Here is a 14,981-nt window from a genome sequence, read left to right as displayed (position 1 = left end):
AGCGAGTACTGATATTTTCTTTAATCTTTATTATTCTCTTGATTTCGCTAGATTTTGTGTGTTTGGTCAGTCATTCATTAGAAATAAACAACTGCTAGATAGATTACAACTGCTCTTCTGCACGTGGTCTTTGTTTGCAGGAGCGACTTCAGATAAAATTTTCACCCGGGCGAGATGTTGCCCCCTCTTTTCCGCTTTGGTATTCCACCTTAATACCTACATAATGACATAACAATAACAGTAATCTCTTAGCTTAAATTCCTACATGATTTTTCAATATGCTTATTAGTTATTCAATAGTAAATTCTATTAATTCTTGACAACAATAAATCCAACTCTTTTTAAAAACAAATAGCCACGCAGCCGGTGGAGGCACATAGTGGTTGGGATCACACTTTAAACTGAAGGTCGTGTCTGCTTTCCTATGCATAAAGTGGACCTAAAAAATAAACTCAAACAAATAAAAGTCCACGCTTGTGATTTGGCTCTAATCTAGGAGGATGTCTCGGTTTGGTCATAACTTGGGTTGTCAATATATTTAGCATCAGTAATGTACGTAAAAACGGGTGCAAGGCTGAAGTGCACATCCACAGAGCCAGACCACCAGCCGCCACTGCCACATGGTATGTCAGCCGGGTACCCTTCATTACAAGATTAACGTCTTACCACTAAGCCATCGGAGAGGTTACCTTTGTATGGTTTGTGTGTTGTCCTGTGTTTTCCCCATGTAACATATTATGAGCTGACTGTCCCAACACAACTTCGGTTTTTACCCTGGGTAAGGAAATTTTAGAGACACGAATGGTGATTTTTTATCTATTGTAAAGGGCTTGGCCCCGTATTATGTGACGGTGCAAATAGCTCAAATTTGACGCTTCAAAAATTTTAATTTCAATCAATCAATAACATTCTTCCATGAACACCGGTAACATTTAAACAAAATTCATGGCTAGTTAATACTACAACAACTAATAATAATAATAATAACGGTCATTATTATTATTATTATTATTATTAAATGTTAGTACATGTTTCTGTAGGTGTAAGCACACATCCTGCTAGAAGAATTCGCTGCACACACTACAAAATTCATTCGTTTTAAATGATTTCTGAGGTCAAAACCAACAAGTGCAATGTGCCAAATTAAAGATAAGTATTTACATTACAATTTTTGTTTGGAACACTTTCTTCTCAGATGTCTAGATTATTTGCAATTTAATGATAAACATAAAATTATAAGTAGAAATACGAAATTTTTTTACTAATTCGCGATTGACTATTTACGGTTGCTCCTATAGAAAAACCTGAAATAACGTTAAATATAGAACACATTTTAAACTTTTATTTGAAAAAAGATATTTGAAATCTGACCATTGGTTTCAGATATATATTCATTTATTTAAATGACAACATCCGCCATCTTAGATTGGCTGCGATTTCTATTAGTTATCACTTTGAAATGGTAATAATGGTTTGTTGGCCTCCTTACACACCTACGTATATAACTGTGTCGTAAAGGAAAATTAGTGTTCCAAATTATGTCGAATTCTTGACTGGCACATAGGCTAATTGTGTGTTACGTGGGGTAACAGACCGTGAGGGCAAGTGCCTACCTACCGATTGCCTACCTCACTTACACCAGAGGTGTAACCAATAACGATGTGACGTGTGTTCACCATGACTAACCTTAAATCGTTGCTGTAGGTTTTCTATGACCAGGTTACGTTATTCATTCGTAGCTTCCAAATTTCCTCACGATGGTGGGTGGCCACGGGTCCCATTCTCAGGCTGAAATCTTAATACACACAATTATAAGATAAATATTACAATTTCATTGCGACCAAGCAGAACAACATTAATGTTAAAACAGAGCAAAATACGTTAAGCAGAAAACAGATCACATGACGCAGTTGTCACCGAATTACTAACACAATTAAAATCGAATAGTTAACACAAATATCGCAGGCAGTAACAGCCACGAACATTGAATAAAAATTACAGAGAAAGTAAATAATAGCGATGATATTGCATGATCATTACAAGGGAAAAGTGAAAGAGGTAAGAGGAAATACCTGCCCACCCAAATGTTTCAATACACAGCTTCTCACCTGGTAGAAAATTCCTGATGCCCCTCCTGTTTGGGATTTTGGTTTTGATTCATTTGATATATTTTACTTTCTTTTCTGCCTCTCTTGTCTAAGTTGAGGATGAGTGGTGATAAGATGTAGTTGATGAAAGGATAACCATAAATGGACAGCATACAAGGAAATGCAGCTGAGAATTGTGAAAATGTGTCTATGAATCCAGACGCTAGAGCTTAGTTAGTCTGCAAAATGCAGTTCACGCTCTACTACGTTGATGTTTGGATGCCTTTAGAATGGATTAACCCTGACGAGCCTTTTGTATTAATAATATATTAATTTTGAACTGTTTAATACACTAAGGCTCTATTAGTTTGTTCACATATTTCATTTCATATTAACTATCACTATATTTATATTTGTTAGTTTTGTATCAGTGTTTAATAACACTAAATTCTCTACATGAATAGCACAATAATGTGCATCATTGTAGACACAAGATTCATTGAGTTCTGTACGTTAGTTTCTTTCAATCTTCAAATTAATGTCACATCAGTGCTCGAAGGGAGGGTTTGGGGTGGGGTTTTATCTCTCGAGATGAGAACATGTTGTCACCGTGTTAATCATAGGATCCCACCCACCGTAGCCACAAGACTCGGCAAACACCCAAACTTGACAATTGTACACTTCAAAGACTGTTGTATTCATTTATTTTACATCAAATACAATAAATATTTTACTTATTACATATATTTATGTATCTTAGTAAAAAAATACCTCGATGGAAATACGAGGGGGTTCAAAAAGTTTCCATATCCGTATAGGAATATTTCACGTAAGAACACAGACTTGTGTAAGTTGAATAGGTACAATCTTGCGTATGTTATGTACCAAATATGCCTGCAGTTGAATAATTACTGTTTCCTTGCAAGGTGTTTCAATGAATGAAGGCGCAACAATGGACAAATTAGATCACAGAGTCGTGATCCGATTCCTCTTTCTTCAAGGCAAAGCTCCCAAACAAATCCATGAGGAAATGTTTGCTACATATGGAAGAGTGGCCATCCTATAGTGTTGTTGCCGAGTGGTATAAACATTTCAAATGTGTTAGTACGAGCATGAAGGAAGAAAACTGTCTAGCAGACCGTCAACAACAGTGAATGATGAGGTGATCCAAAAAGTTGAAACACTCATCAATGAAGATCGCCGGATATCCATATAAGAAATATGCGAGGAGGTTCATTTAAGTGTAGGTTCCATGGAAACGGTCATATATGATCACCTACATATGTCAAAGGTGTCTGCACGGTGGATACCACGTCTGCTAACACCTTTTCAGAGGCAACAAAAAGTACAGTGCTCAAGACAATTGTTGGACCTCGCTTATCAGGACACTGATTTGTTTCTCTCCCGACTTGTGACAATGGATGTGACGTGGGTTTATCACTTTGATCCTGAAAGCAAATAAAGTTCAAAACAGTGGAGGCATTGTGATTCCCCCCTCCTAAAATGACAAAGGCCAAAGTGTCTGCCAAGAAGGTGATGTTATCTCTTTTTTTTTGGGGGGGGGGATGAACGTGGTGTTATCATCAAGGATTACTTTCTTAAAGGCCACACAATTACTGGGGACTATTTCGCAGACCTTCTTTCCAAATTCCGTGAGAAATTTAAAATTTGCAGGCGAGAAATGCTGTCCAAAGGTGTGCTCATCCTGCATGTCAACGCACCTGCCCATGCATTCTATCGTGCTCTCGTCAAAGCACGTGAGTGTGGCTATAATATTTTTGCCTCATCCTCCATATTTCATTCGGATTTACTCCTCTTCCCTAATATGAAGAAGTTTTTGCGGGGCAAGCATTTTCAAGATGACAATGACGTCATATCCACGACAGAGGTTAAATGCCCAATCTCCAGACTTTTACAAGGATGGTATTCGCAAGTGTTTGTAAAGGTGGGGAAAATGTGTAACATTGGGTCGTTACTATGTAGAAAAGACATAATATTTTTGCCCAGTTTCAACTTTCTCCGACATTTTGAACTAGGTGAATATGAAAACTTTTTGAACGCCCCTCGTATGAACAGTAATATGTCAAATCGAAGGTTAGTTTTTCTTGTACTACACACTACACTGTGATAGTTTTCGGAACATAAAGCTTAATGCAAAGACCGATTGTAGCTGGGAAAATTTAGGATGGTTGTATAATTCTGACATACAAACAAGCACCTACTGCACAAAATAAATATCAAGAAAGTGTGCTTTGGCATGAATAAAAGAAGTAAACAAGAGTTTCGGACGTCACAGCCAATAGACTTGATATTAAATTTGGAAAGCCAATGAATGGTAACTTCCTTGTTTGTGATTTATTTAGCACTATCTTTCCAGGAAGTTCAGAAAGTCGCGACCCAAGCACATTAGCTGTACAGCACGGTAAAGTTGAATGCCCGGTCATGCTTTCAACCATATTTTGATATCTCCCTCCCCTTTCCTTGCGCTTCATAACGCATGGCTTTGTCAACTTCTAGATCAGTTCCGCGTTGATCGTGTTACGTAAAAGTGCATGAGGCATCTGTCGTTGTTTTCAACAGCAACCTTAATTCCAAAGACTGCTTGCGAAATACACTAGGTGAGTAAGATTTGATTTGATTTTTGGTTGAAATAATTTTTTATTGGACAATGAGGAACATATCAAGTATGTTGTTTATTGAAATATCAGTGTCCTGCATAATATCAATTCATTAACAATTATTCACGATCGTCTTATGTTTTTTTTATCTGTATCCAAAGTTAATCACTCCGAATATCTGAATATACAGCAAAACCTCGTTAAAAAAAACCAGATAAGCCGGACTTAGCTTAATCCGGACAGGCAAAAGGTAAAAGAAAAAAAAAGCAGAATGGAAGGTCTTAAATGTGGCTAAAAGTCAACAAGAGAACTTCCCAAAGAAGAGGCAGCCAACCACAGATGAAATTCTGTTTCCCGCAGACTTTGTACTTTACTGTATAGTGTATTTAGGCTTATGCCCTTTAAATACACCATAATAAACGTGTTTTGTTGATATAAACGGAGTTTTAATGACCTTTCTACAGTTCTTTAGGTTATTTCAGTTAATGCAGAATTTCGTTAAACAGGTCAACTTATCCCCCCATTAGTCTGGATTAACGAGGTTTTACTGTAACTGTCCAGGGTTTGAATGGGTGTTCTTCATGAGTGTACTTTCATCAGTTTTACCGTATGGTATGTCATTCTTATCTTCGTGATTAGCCAAAAGTGGCATAAGTAAAATAAACCAAATCAATCAATCAATGAACACAGTTCCAACGTTTGAGCTTGATACACAGTTCATGTATAATTATATTTTATATATTAGAATAAACTTTCTCCTTAAGTTCGGGGCGTTATATTTTTCCAATCTTCCGTTTTTTGCCTCTGAGGTTATCGGTGTTTAGGTCTCACCTTCCCCCTCCCCCCCGGTGATGGCAAGATCAAAGGCATGGGTAAATGAAAGCTGAACCCAAACGTGGCTATGAAGGCATGTAACTGCTTAGTTAACGCTGTGGGAAATAAACCATTCATTGCCAATTCTTCCTTGAAGCTCGTGGTACTGAGATAAGTGGGTGTTTTAACTTTGCTTTTTTAGCTTTGTTTTATCTACGTTCAAGCGCGAACGGGAATCAGCATTTTATACTTTTCTTTTCACTTCTGTCTTTTGTGTGACTGCCGGTATCGGCCAATGATGGCTATTTATTTCCACCGAGAGCCGGCCCCCGTGGCGGAGTGGTTAGCACATCGCGCTACGACGCCAGGGCTCGAATCCCGGCCTGGGCATGGATGTTTGAGGGTGTCCATTCATCAATTTCCTCGTATCACTCCCATCTTCGTAAATTAGCCAAAAGTGACACAAAAGCCAAGTAAAATAAAGCAAGTCAATCAATCAATCAATCAAACAATTTCCATCTTTGTGATTAGGTAAAAGTGGCAGAATAGAAATACTAAATTAATAAATCAATGAAAGATCGATCCTAATTTATTTTGGGAGAGTCTGTGGTATAATGTTGTACTTTATATGTGGGACAATATGTGGAACTTACACGCGAAAAAGTCAACTTATCAAACAGTAACAATGGCAAAGGAAGTTGACAATCTCAATCTAGTCAGTTTTCTGTACCCCTAACACACAAGGAACATTGTTAATTAAATAAATCTGTACCCCAAATATGAATTTATAATGTGAAGGACCATCCAGAAATAAAGTAAAGGGCTTTGATAAATAATATCAGGATACGATTGATTCTCCATGCTAGAAACAGATGGAAAACTTATTGTTGTAGCAATATGCCTCCGGGTTTGGAAGTGCTATAGTATTATAGTGCTTGCTAAGATTCTGAACCTCCAGAAAAAATTCTTTCTCCCCCTCCCCTCCCCGCCCACGCTTATATCTTGATGGTGATCTTACCGTTACGAACTCACGTTCTTGTCCCAGGGCTCGTCCCTGGAGACACAATTGGGGGCGTTAAAGCTTAGTCATACCGGATTTCACCCTATGCATCACAGGGTAGGACCCGTTGAGCAACGGGCGACGAGTCAGAGGTAGAGCAGTTAACTTAAAGAAACACCAATTGAATAGTTTATTTGGCAAGCACTCTAATAGATTATTAAGAGGGAGAAGTTAGGGGAGAATAGCACCATAAAGGGGCAGATACTTATCTCCGGCTCGCCTGGACGCTGGAACGGTCGACTGGGCGCTGGTTCCGCTGGTTGGCCGAGGCGTCTCGCCTCTGGACAGGCCCCGGCTTGGGCCCCACGGCTTCTGGGCGGTCCTGTAGACGATTCTCCTCGTCCGGCACTCTCGTGGTCTCGCGACCGGATCTCGGGCGTTCTCGTTGGCTTCTCCTCCTGAGGCAGGTTGTTAACCCCATTTATAGTGCTCTCGAGAGTTGGGAAATGCTTAGGATAGGTTTTCCGGGTATAGCCGGTAACGCTATTGTGTGGCCGTAATTATTCCGAAGACCTAATTACTTTCTCGCCAATAAATAATTGCACATATTTACATCCTATTCGATCGATCATTCTCCAAAAAATGATTAAAACTCTGCTCGACCTTTGGTCGATGCCAGGGCATCTGTTGTCCAATTATCCACTCCCTTCCAATATCCGAAAAGACACATATGCTAGGAATTCGTGGGAGTTTTAACGTGAAGGTTCGTATGGTTTGCTTTCCATGGTGCCTAGATATTCTAAATAGTTACGTGGCAACGTGAACCTATTAAATTATTTGATTGTACAAGGGATAGTCAAATGAAAACCTTCATTAGTTTTCGTTTCTTATCTAGTAGATTTCCGTATGTAGGGTTGCACAAGTTTGCTGCAAGTTAGCACAGACCTATTTTCAACATTGAGTTAGTGCCTGTATACCTTAAGAAAAATAAGTCCTTGGGGTCCACGTGCAGTCACTTATGAGCCACTGCGAAGGCCTTTCCACCCATCCACCTGCGAACTGAGGCCATTGTCGAACTTTTTTTCTCCATCAGTAAACTTGCTGGTGGGGTAAGCATGCACAGAGATATTGAAGATTCATTTGCAGAGAAATTTCTGTAAGTTTTAGGATGACAGAGGGCATGAAATTACTCCTCTTCACTGGTGCAAGTGTGTAGAGGAGGCGCTATCTTTAAAATAACAAAAATGGTGTTTTGAAGCTCACTTGATTAGTGTTTCAGCCTTGAGGTAAAAAAAGTCAATATGCTGACCAAGGCAAAATTTATTTTATTGTAAAACATAAACAATACGTAACGTTGAGGTAGCTTTGTTGATAGCTCATGTAAATTTGAGCTGTACACAGTCTGCCGTACAATTTTTATTGGACTTTTAAGGTTTTCGGCGGCGATTGGGGGGGGGAGCACGTTTGCCCCCCACTATGCTAAACCTTATATACAAAGGGAAATATACTGCGGGGGCAAAAATAGCAAGAAGCGGTGGGCAACTGCATCCCTAATCGCCTCAACTAATTAACATAAACTACTGACTGAAATTGAAATATATGTGTGAAATATATAACTTTAGATTAACATTCATTTTCTAAGAATGCTGGCCCCCTTGGCCTCCCCCTGGACGTTCATTATGATATGTATTAAGTCTTCTACTTTAAGAAAGTGGTCGTACAATGTGAGCATTCAGACACAATATTTGAACCTTTTCAATGTAACCAATGGAGGTACAAGATACATAGTACGAGGGCCATCCGGAAAGTAGTACCCGTTCGCGCCGTGTAGAGAGCTAGTGACGCTAGTAGCCGCCGCTCAAGGTCAAACGACTTCAGTTGACTGTCTGCTCAGTGTGTGCGAAGTTTCATGGCGCTGTCATTGTAGTCATTGTTTCTGTGAGTGTTTACAATGTTCAAAAAAATTGGAAACGCCGCCACTTGTGAAGTTAGTGCTGTGATCAGATTTCTCAACGCTAGGAATGTGCGACCATGTCATATTCAGCGTCACTTAAAGGAGGTTTATGGAGACATTGTTATTGATGAGTTGTCTGTTCGGCACTGGTGTCGAAACTTTAATTCGGGGAGGGAGAACGTCCATGATGACGAAAGTTCCGGGCGCCCGTCTGTCATTACGGACGAACTGCTGAGTGCTGTTGACGAATTCATCAACAACGATCGGTGCGTCACACTGGATGAAATCAGTGAACAGTTCCCTGATGTTTCACGAAAAATTCTTCATGGAATTGTCAAAGATCACCTGAAGTATGGGAAAATTTGTGCAAGATGGGTCCCTCGCTTCCTTACTGATGAGCACAAAGAGAAACGTATGGCCATTGAATATGTGGGGCGTTATTCCGATGAAGGAGAAACTTTCTTCACCCACATCGTCAATGGAGACGAATCATGGGTTTCGTATGCAACACCTGAGAGTAAACGACAATCAAAGGAATGGCATAATGCTCATTCACCAAGCAAACCAAGAAAGTCCAAGACGGCAGAGTCTGCCCGGAAACTCACGGTAACAGTTTTCTGGGATCGACGAGGTGTACTGCTCATTAATTTTCTGCCCCGCAGAACCACTATCAATGCTGATTCAAATTGTGACACATTTAAGAAATTACGGTGGGCAATTCAAAATCGCCGGCGAGGTCTGTTGTGTACCGGCGTCATTCTCCTCCACGACAATGCCAGGTCTCATACTGCTGGGAGAACACATCAATTTCTCCAATTCAAGTGGGAAATTTTCAACCATCCACCTACATCCCAGACCTGGCTACTTCAGATTTTCATCTCTTCACAAAACTAAAGAACTTTTCGGGAGGAAAGAAATTTCACAGTGATGAGGAACTGAAAGAAGGGGTGACTACTTTTATCAATGGACTGGCCGCAGATGGATATGAAGCTGGGTTACTGAAACTCGTCACATCGTTATGACAAATGCTTAGATGTACATGGTGACTATGTAGAGAAGTAGTTTAAAGTTTGTTGTTAACAATTACAAAGTTTTGTCAAAAAATATGTCTTAGTTTTTTTACAATTCAAAAACGAGTACTACTTTCCGGATGGCCCTCGTACATTATAACCTTCCGTCTGCCACAAGACAAAACGCGAAGAGCGCAGCAACTGTGTCATCTTTAAAATCCCTTCTGCCACACTATCACCAACAACGAACTGTAAAATGTCTTCGTGAACATTGGGCCTCTTCCTAACAGTTTTTGAAAAAAAAACTTGAAATGGTACGTTTGCTAGACATGTTACCTGGGATGGAACAAATACATAGAACGTATTAAGAAGAAAACTACCCTTCATGTTACAACACGCATTAAATAATTTCTCGAGCACGACCCGGTGATACCTTAAAACCAGCTGAAATTTTTGCTAGTGTGTGATGAAGAACAAGTAGGCGGAAAATAACAATGCAAAAAAGAAAAAAAAAACATAACTCACATTAACCTATGGGAAATTATCATAAAAACATGAACAGGCCACTTGAAGAAACAAAAGACGAAAAAATTAATAACAACAATGCTGACGAAAGAAAAAAACACCGCTGATCTTTACAGATAATGCCGCCAGTACAGAAAAGTATAGGCACCTCTTTCAGTGCTTGCCTGTTGCATACAACAATAACGGCCTTACCTTTAAGGTAAGTAAGAAATGTTTGTTAATATTTTATACATATTTTGAAAGCTCGTTTAATTATATTTTTGATTACATACTTACATTGTAAATATGTTTCTTTGTGTCAAAGGAACGATACCTATTTCTGTTGAAAAACGTAGTCCAGAGGCGAGTTCCTAAGGTGATTCATTGCGGGCCACCTTGGGAACAGGTTACACTCGCCTCTGGAATTTACATTTTTTTCACATTAAAATACGTTTCATTATTAATGAAGATTATCTAATAATGTTAAATTTGCACACACTTTCATGAATCACTAAAAGTTATTATTATGTTGGGTTTATATGTTAAATACTTCAGTCATATTTTTTTTGTCGAAGTGTTTTTTTATTTACTTTGTTATGCTTCGTTATTGTATATAATGCATGTCACCAATCAAAAGTTCGAGACTAACAATTTCTCTAATAAATTATAAAACAATGAATAAACATGAATAAATATGTTTTCTTGAGCACAAGCATTATGTACAGTAAAGACGCATAACTGACCTTCGTGGAGGAGTGGTTAGCACACCCCATGGGATGGCAGTGGTCCCATGTTCGAATCCTGCATGGGTGTTCTTTGTGAGTGTCTCTTCATCAATTTTATCATATCACTCATCTTCATCTTCGCGATTAGTCAAAAGTGAAATTCTTCAACTTATCTTCGGAGTGATATACACTTAATCAATGATAAATGCACACTCCATTGACATGCCGGCCAACCGAAAGAAAATTACAACAAAAGTGCAGGTACTTATTGACCGATCCTCGTATGTAGAATGATTTATCCAATCTTCCATCTCTTGGCATTTTGGATTTGAGTTGTCCTAACATTGGGGAACATTCCTGGGAAAATTTTTCTTGTAGTATTTAATTCCAGGTTGGAGCAAAAGTTTTAGCTAATTCCACCCTCGAATTAAATAAAAGAAACACTTCGCCAAAAATGTTATCACTGAAGTATTTAACATATAAACACAACGTATTAATAACATTTAGTGATTCATGAAAGTCTGTGCAAATTTAACATTATTAGGTAGTGGCGGCGATTGGGTTCCAGAACTAGGGTGGGGGGCGAAATGGCAAAATTGGGGGGGGGCAATTACAGTTTACTTTTTCTTGGTATAGCTCGACCACAAGGAAAAAAACCTTCCCTCAAAAGCGTTCGCGCATCTTCCCTGCCGTTATCGGTGCTCGGGGCAGTGTTGCCAGGTCAGACTTGAAAAAATCGGGAGATTGTTCCTTCGGAAACCAGAAGATCTGCTACAAAATCCGATGATCTAATAGCAGCGGATGAACGACCTTCTCGGGGGCGGCATAGGCGTGCGCAATGGGGGGCAAGAGGATGTCTGCAGATTTTTTCCAGCGAGGGGGAAACAATGTATTTTTATCAGGCGGGTAAACGAGGCATATTACCCCATAATAACGTTGCCCTCTCAGAAAACACCACTTGAGTTTGAAATTATCACGTTCCTACATCCCTATTATAGAAATGGATGTAAATTACTGTAACTGAAATCAACTCATACGTCTGAAATAATAAGTACTTTTATGTCAACATTCATTTTCCAGAAGGGGAGGGGGGTGGCGACCATCCTTGCACTTCCTTCTGGACGTCCATACCGCTTTATAATTTTGTAGAAAATTAAGTATTAAGTATAGAATAGTATATTAAGAATAGAAAATTAAGTATTTTCAAGCCGATGAAAGTTCCAAGCAACTACGGAGGAGGGGTGCATTATTTCCTTTGTAATTGAACTATGCCGCTTCGTTCTGTAGCAAATTTCTTGTTATTAACACTCACAAGCTTTATTCGTCACTTATGCTGCCTGTATGTTGCTGCATTTAATATATAATAGACACACACACACACACACATACATATATAAAATAATTTGCCCACGCTATGAAGTCAGTATTTCTACTTAGTAAGGCAAGGACGTTTCACTGTGTTTGTGTCACTTCATTCATTTCATCAGTTTTTCATTCATCCTTGTTGTCGTACTTACCCGTAGAGGCACAAAAGCGACGTAAAATAACTCAAATAGAAATAGATTGTCGGGTGGGATAAAATACAACCATCTAAAAATAGTAATGTACATGGACGTCCGCAGGATTTTTTCCAGGCAGGGGCAAGGAAGGTATTTTTTTCCAGGGGGGGCAAAGAAGGCACATTTTCTCCAATAATAGTGTTGTTCCCTCAAAAAACATTGCTTAAATTTCAATGTATCATATTCATGCAATAATTAACACACATTATTGCAGCTGAAATGAAATTATATGTGAAAATATATAATTTTTGGTTGAATTTAATTTCCCAGGGGGGGCACGCTCCCCTTCCGGACGCCCATGGTAATGTACTAAAAAAATAATAATAATGTCCTAGCACATCGTTTGGCTTAATTTCACAGTTCAAACAGCACTTTTCATGGCTGAGTGGAGTTCCACTCTCCCCTCCATATTCAAGTAAGGTGACCAGGAAACTTGTTTTTGAGCAGGCCGTCAGAGGTGCCATAGCAATAGTTTATTATGGAATCCTACCGAGAAATCTGTAGGTCTGGCAACACTGACGTTGGCCGCTCGGAAGGCTCCTTCCTCCTGTCTTTTTCCCCCACCCACCAGCGCGATGGGGTCTGCGCAGGTTTCTTTCCTTGTGGTTCCACTATAGGTAAAGTTTAGCATAATGAGGGGGCAAAAGGGAGGGGGCAACAGTTCCCCCTCGCCCTCTAATCGCCGTCACTATTATTAGGTATTCTTTAATAATAAAACGTATTTTAATGTGAAAAAAAAGAGAATTCCAGAAACGAGTATAACCTGTTCCCAAGGTGGCCCGCCATGAATCACCTTAGGAACTCGCCTCTGGACTACGTTTTGGAACAAGAATAGGTATCGTTCCTTGGACACAAAAGAAACATTTTTACAATGTAACAATGTGATCCAAAAGATAATTAAACGAGCTTTCAAAATATGTATAATATATGTATTAACATTCGTTAATTTCAAGGACGTACACACAAACATTTCTTACTTACCTTAAAATAACAACAACTTATCTGCTAGATCACTGTCACAATAACTTACATAAAATGGTTGCTGGCAGCCCGAGATAGTTAGTTTTCTGCAGAGTGCACCAGAGGAGGACTGGCTACTTTGATGTAGTGCCATTTATTAACTTTGTTAAATACTAATATGATTTTCGTGAACTATGGCCACCTTTGGTTCACCTACGTTATTCGAAACAGTTCCTTTATTCAGTCCGAGCTTTTCGTATCATTCTCTCAGCCTTTATTCTTCCTAACCTTGACCCTTATAATAAGCAGCTTACACGTCACAAAAGTCCTCCTGATGTGAGAAACAGGATAAACTGAACTCCGCAGTAAGAATTCTCTAAATAGTTATAAAAAATTACAAACATAACCTTGTTCTCCGTACAGGATCCATCGTTGCGTTTGCATGAGAATTATAACTTAAAATTTTTGGAGTCATTTTTATGTTCTGTTTACATAATGTTTCTTTTCTCTTTCATCCTTACTTTTTCTTTTTACCTGTTAGCTTCTTTTTCCATTGTTTGTCATGCGCTTCATCTATTTTCCTGAAGTTAAAACAAATGGAATCCTGCCAATGATTAGTACAGACCCATAGTTGATTCCAATAATTGATCCCTCAAACTACATGCAGGTTGGGATTACGAACTTCACGCTGTAATGCACAACTCCACTAAGTATGGTAATCAGAATACATAGACCAATGCATTAGGTAGCATACATATTTCAGAAATAATTATACAACGAGACAATGTTATTAACGTATTCTTAAAACAAAGCGCAGGAATTGAACAGCATGTAAACAACTTCACAATTTGGGAATTAGCCGCTAAACAAATACTCACTGTTGGCGGGAACCACTCGACATAGTGTTACTGACCACTAGAGGTACCACATAGTAATCCAAAATTTTCACAAATGATAATGACGCTCAGTGGCGGTGATTGGGTTCCATACCTTGGCTTCCAAGGTGCCAAAACTAGGGGGAAGGGGGCCAAGGACAGTATATTTCCCTTCAGTAGCGTATGCAGGATTTCATCAAGGGGGTGTTATCTCGAAAACTTTCTACAAATTCACATTACCATTGTTTTATTATACTTTAATTAATTAATAATAATAAATTAATTAATAATTCTTATAATTAATTAATTAGTTTAATTACTACTAATGCAGCTGCTATTTATGAAAGAAATAGAACAAAATTACAATTCTTTTGTTTCAAAATAATTGTCTAGTCAACGATTATTTGTATATGATAAGTGAGACATTTTAAGTGTGAAGAAAATCCATAAAAACAAGCAAATATATTAAATTTATTGAAATAATCGAAATATGAAACTCATTCAAGGAGCCGCGCTGGTCTAGTCTGACAACTTCGTGGGATATCCGGGTTCGATTCCCGGAATTGGTTGGAATTTATCCAGCCTTGTCTCCGCACCCAGCCTATGGGTATCTGAGAGCAACCTTGGGGGATGAAGGCTGCCGGAGCATGGTGCTGATCACATCACCTGCAAAATAGTTCGAGATCAAGAATCTTTGGGGCCCACCACACCACTATGTGTGACTTCATGGCACGGTGCTATATACACGGGGGAATTTACATTACCTTTACCTATGGAACTCACCCAGGGTGATGATGAAGCGCGAGAATACATGTTGCTAAATTCCACTGAGTCTATGTTTTCGTTGTAAAGTAAGTTTATAGACATTCCAACACA

At 38.9% G+C, this 14,981-nt stretch overlaps 2 protein-coding genes across 2 annotated transcripts in view; both read left to right on the top strand.

Moving 5' to 3' along the window:
• Positions 1-4,621: 4,621 nt before the first annotated feature.
• Positions 4,622-14,981, top strand: part of LOC145979443 (clavesin-1-like) — a 36,679-nt gene continuing 26,319 nt past the window's right edge. The window contains exon 1 of the mRNA XM_083112345.1: positions 4,622-4,705. The gene's annotated coding sequence lies outside the window, so the exon portion shown is untranslated. The remainder of the gene's footprint in view (positions 4,706-14,981) is intronic.
• Positions 8,470-9,366, top strand: LOC145979639 (histone-lysine N-methyltransferase SETMAR-like). Its single transcript, XM_083112604.1, has one exon. It carries the CDS (start codon positions 8,470-8,472, stop codon positions 9,364-9,366), a length of 897 nt encoding a protein of 298 aa, XP_082968730.1.

Source organism: Lepisma saccharinum, chromosome 26 (genome assembly GCF_977018435.1).
Source record: "Lepisma saccharinum chromosome 26, izLepSacc3.1, whole genome shotgun sequence".
NCBI classification, from domain to species: Eukaryota; Metazoa; Arthropoda; class Insecta; order Zygentoma; family Lepismatidae; genus Lepisma; species Lepisma saccharinum.
This window is presented reverse-complemented; position numbering and strand designations above follow the sequence as displayed.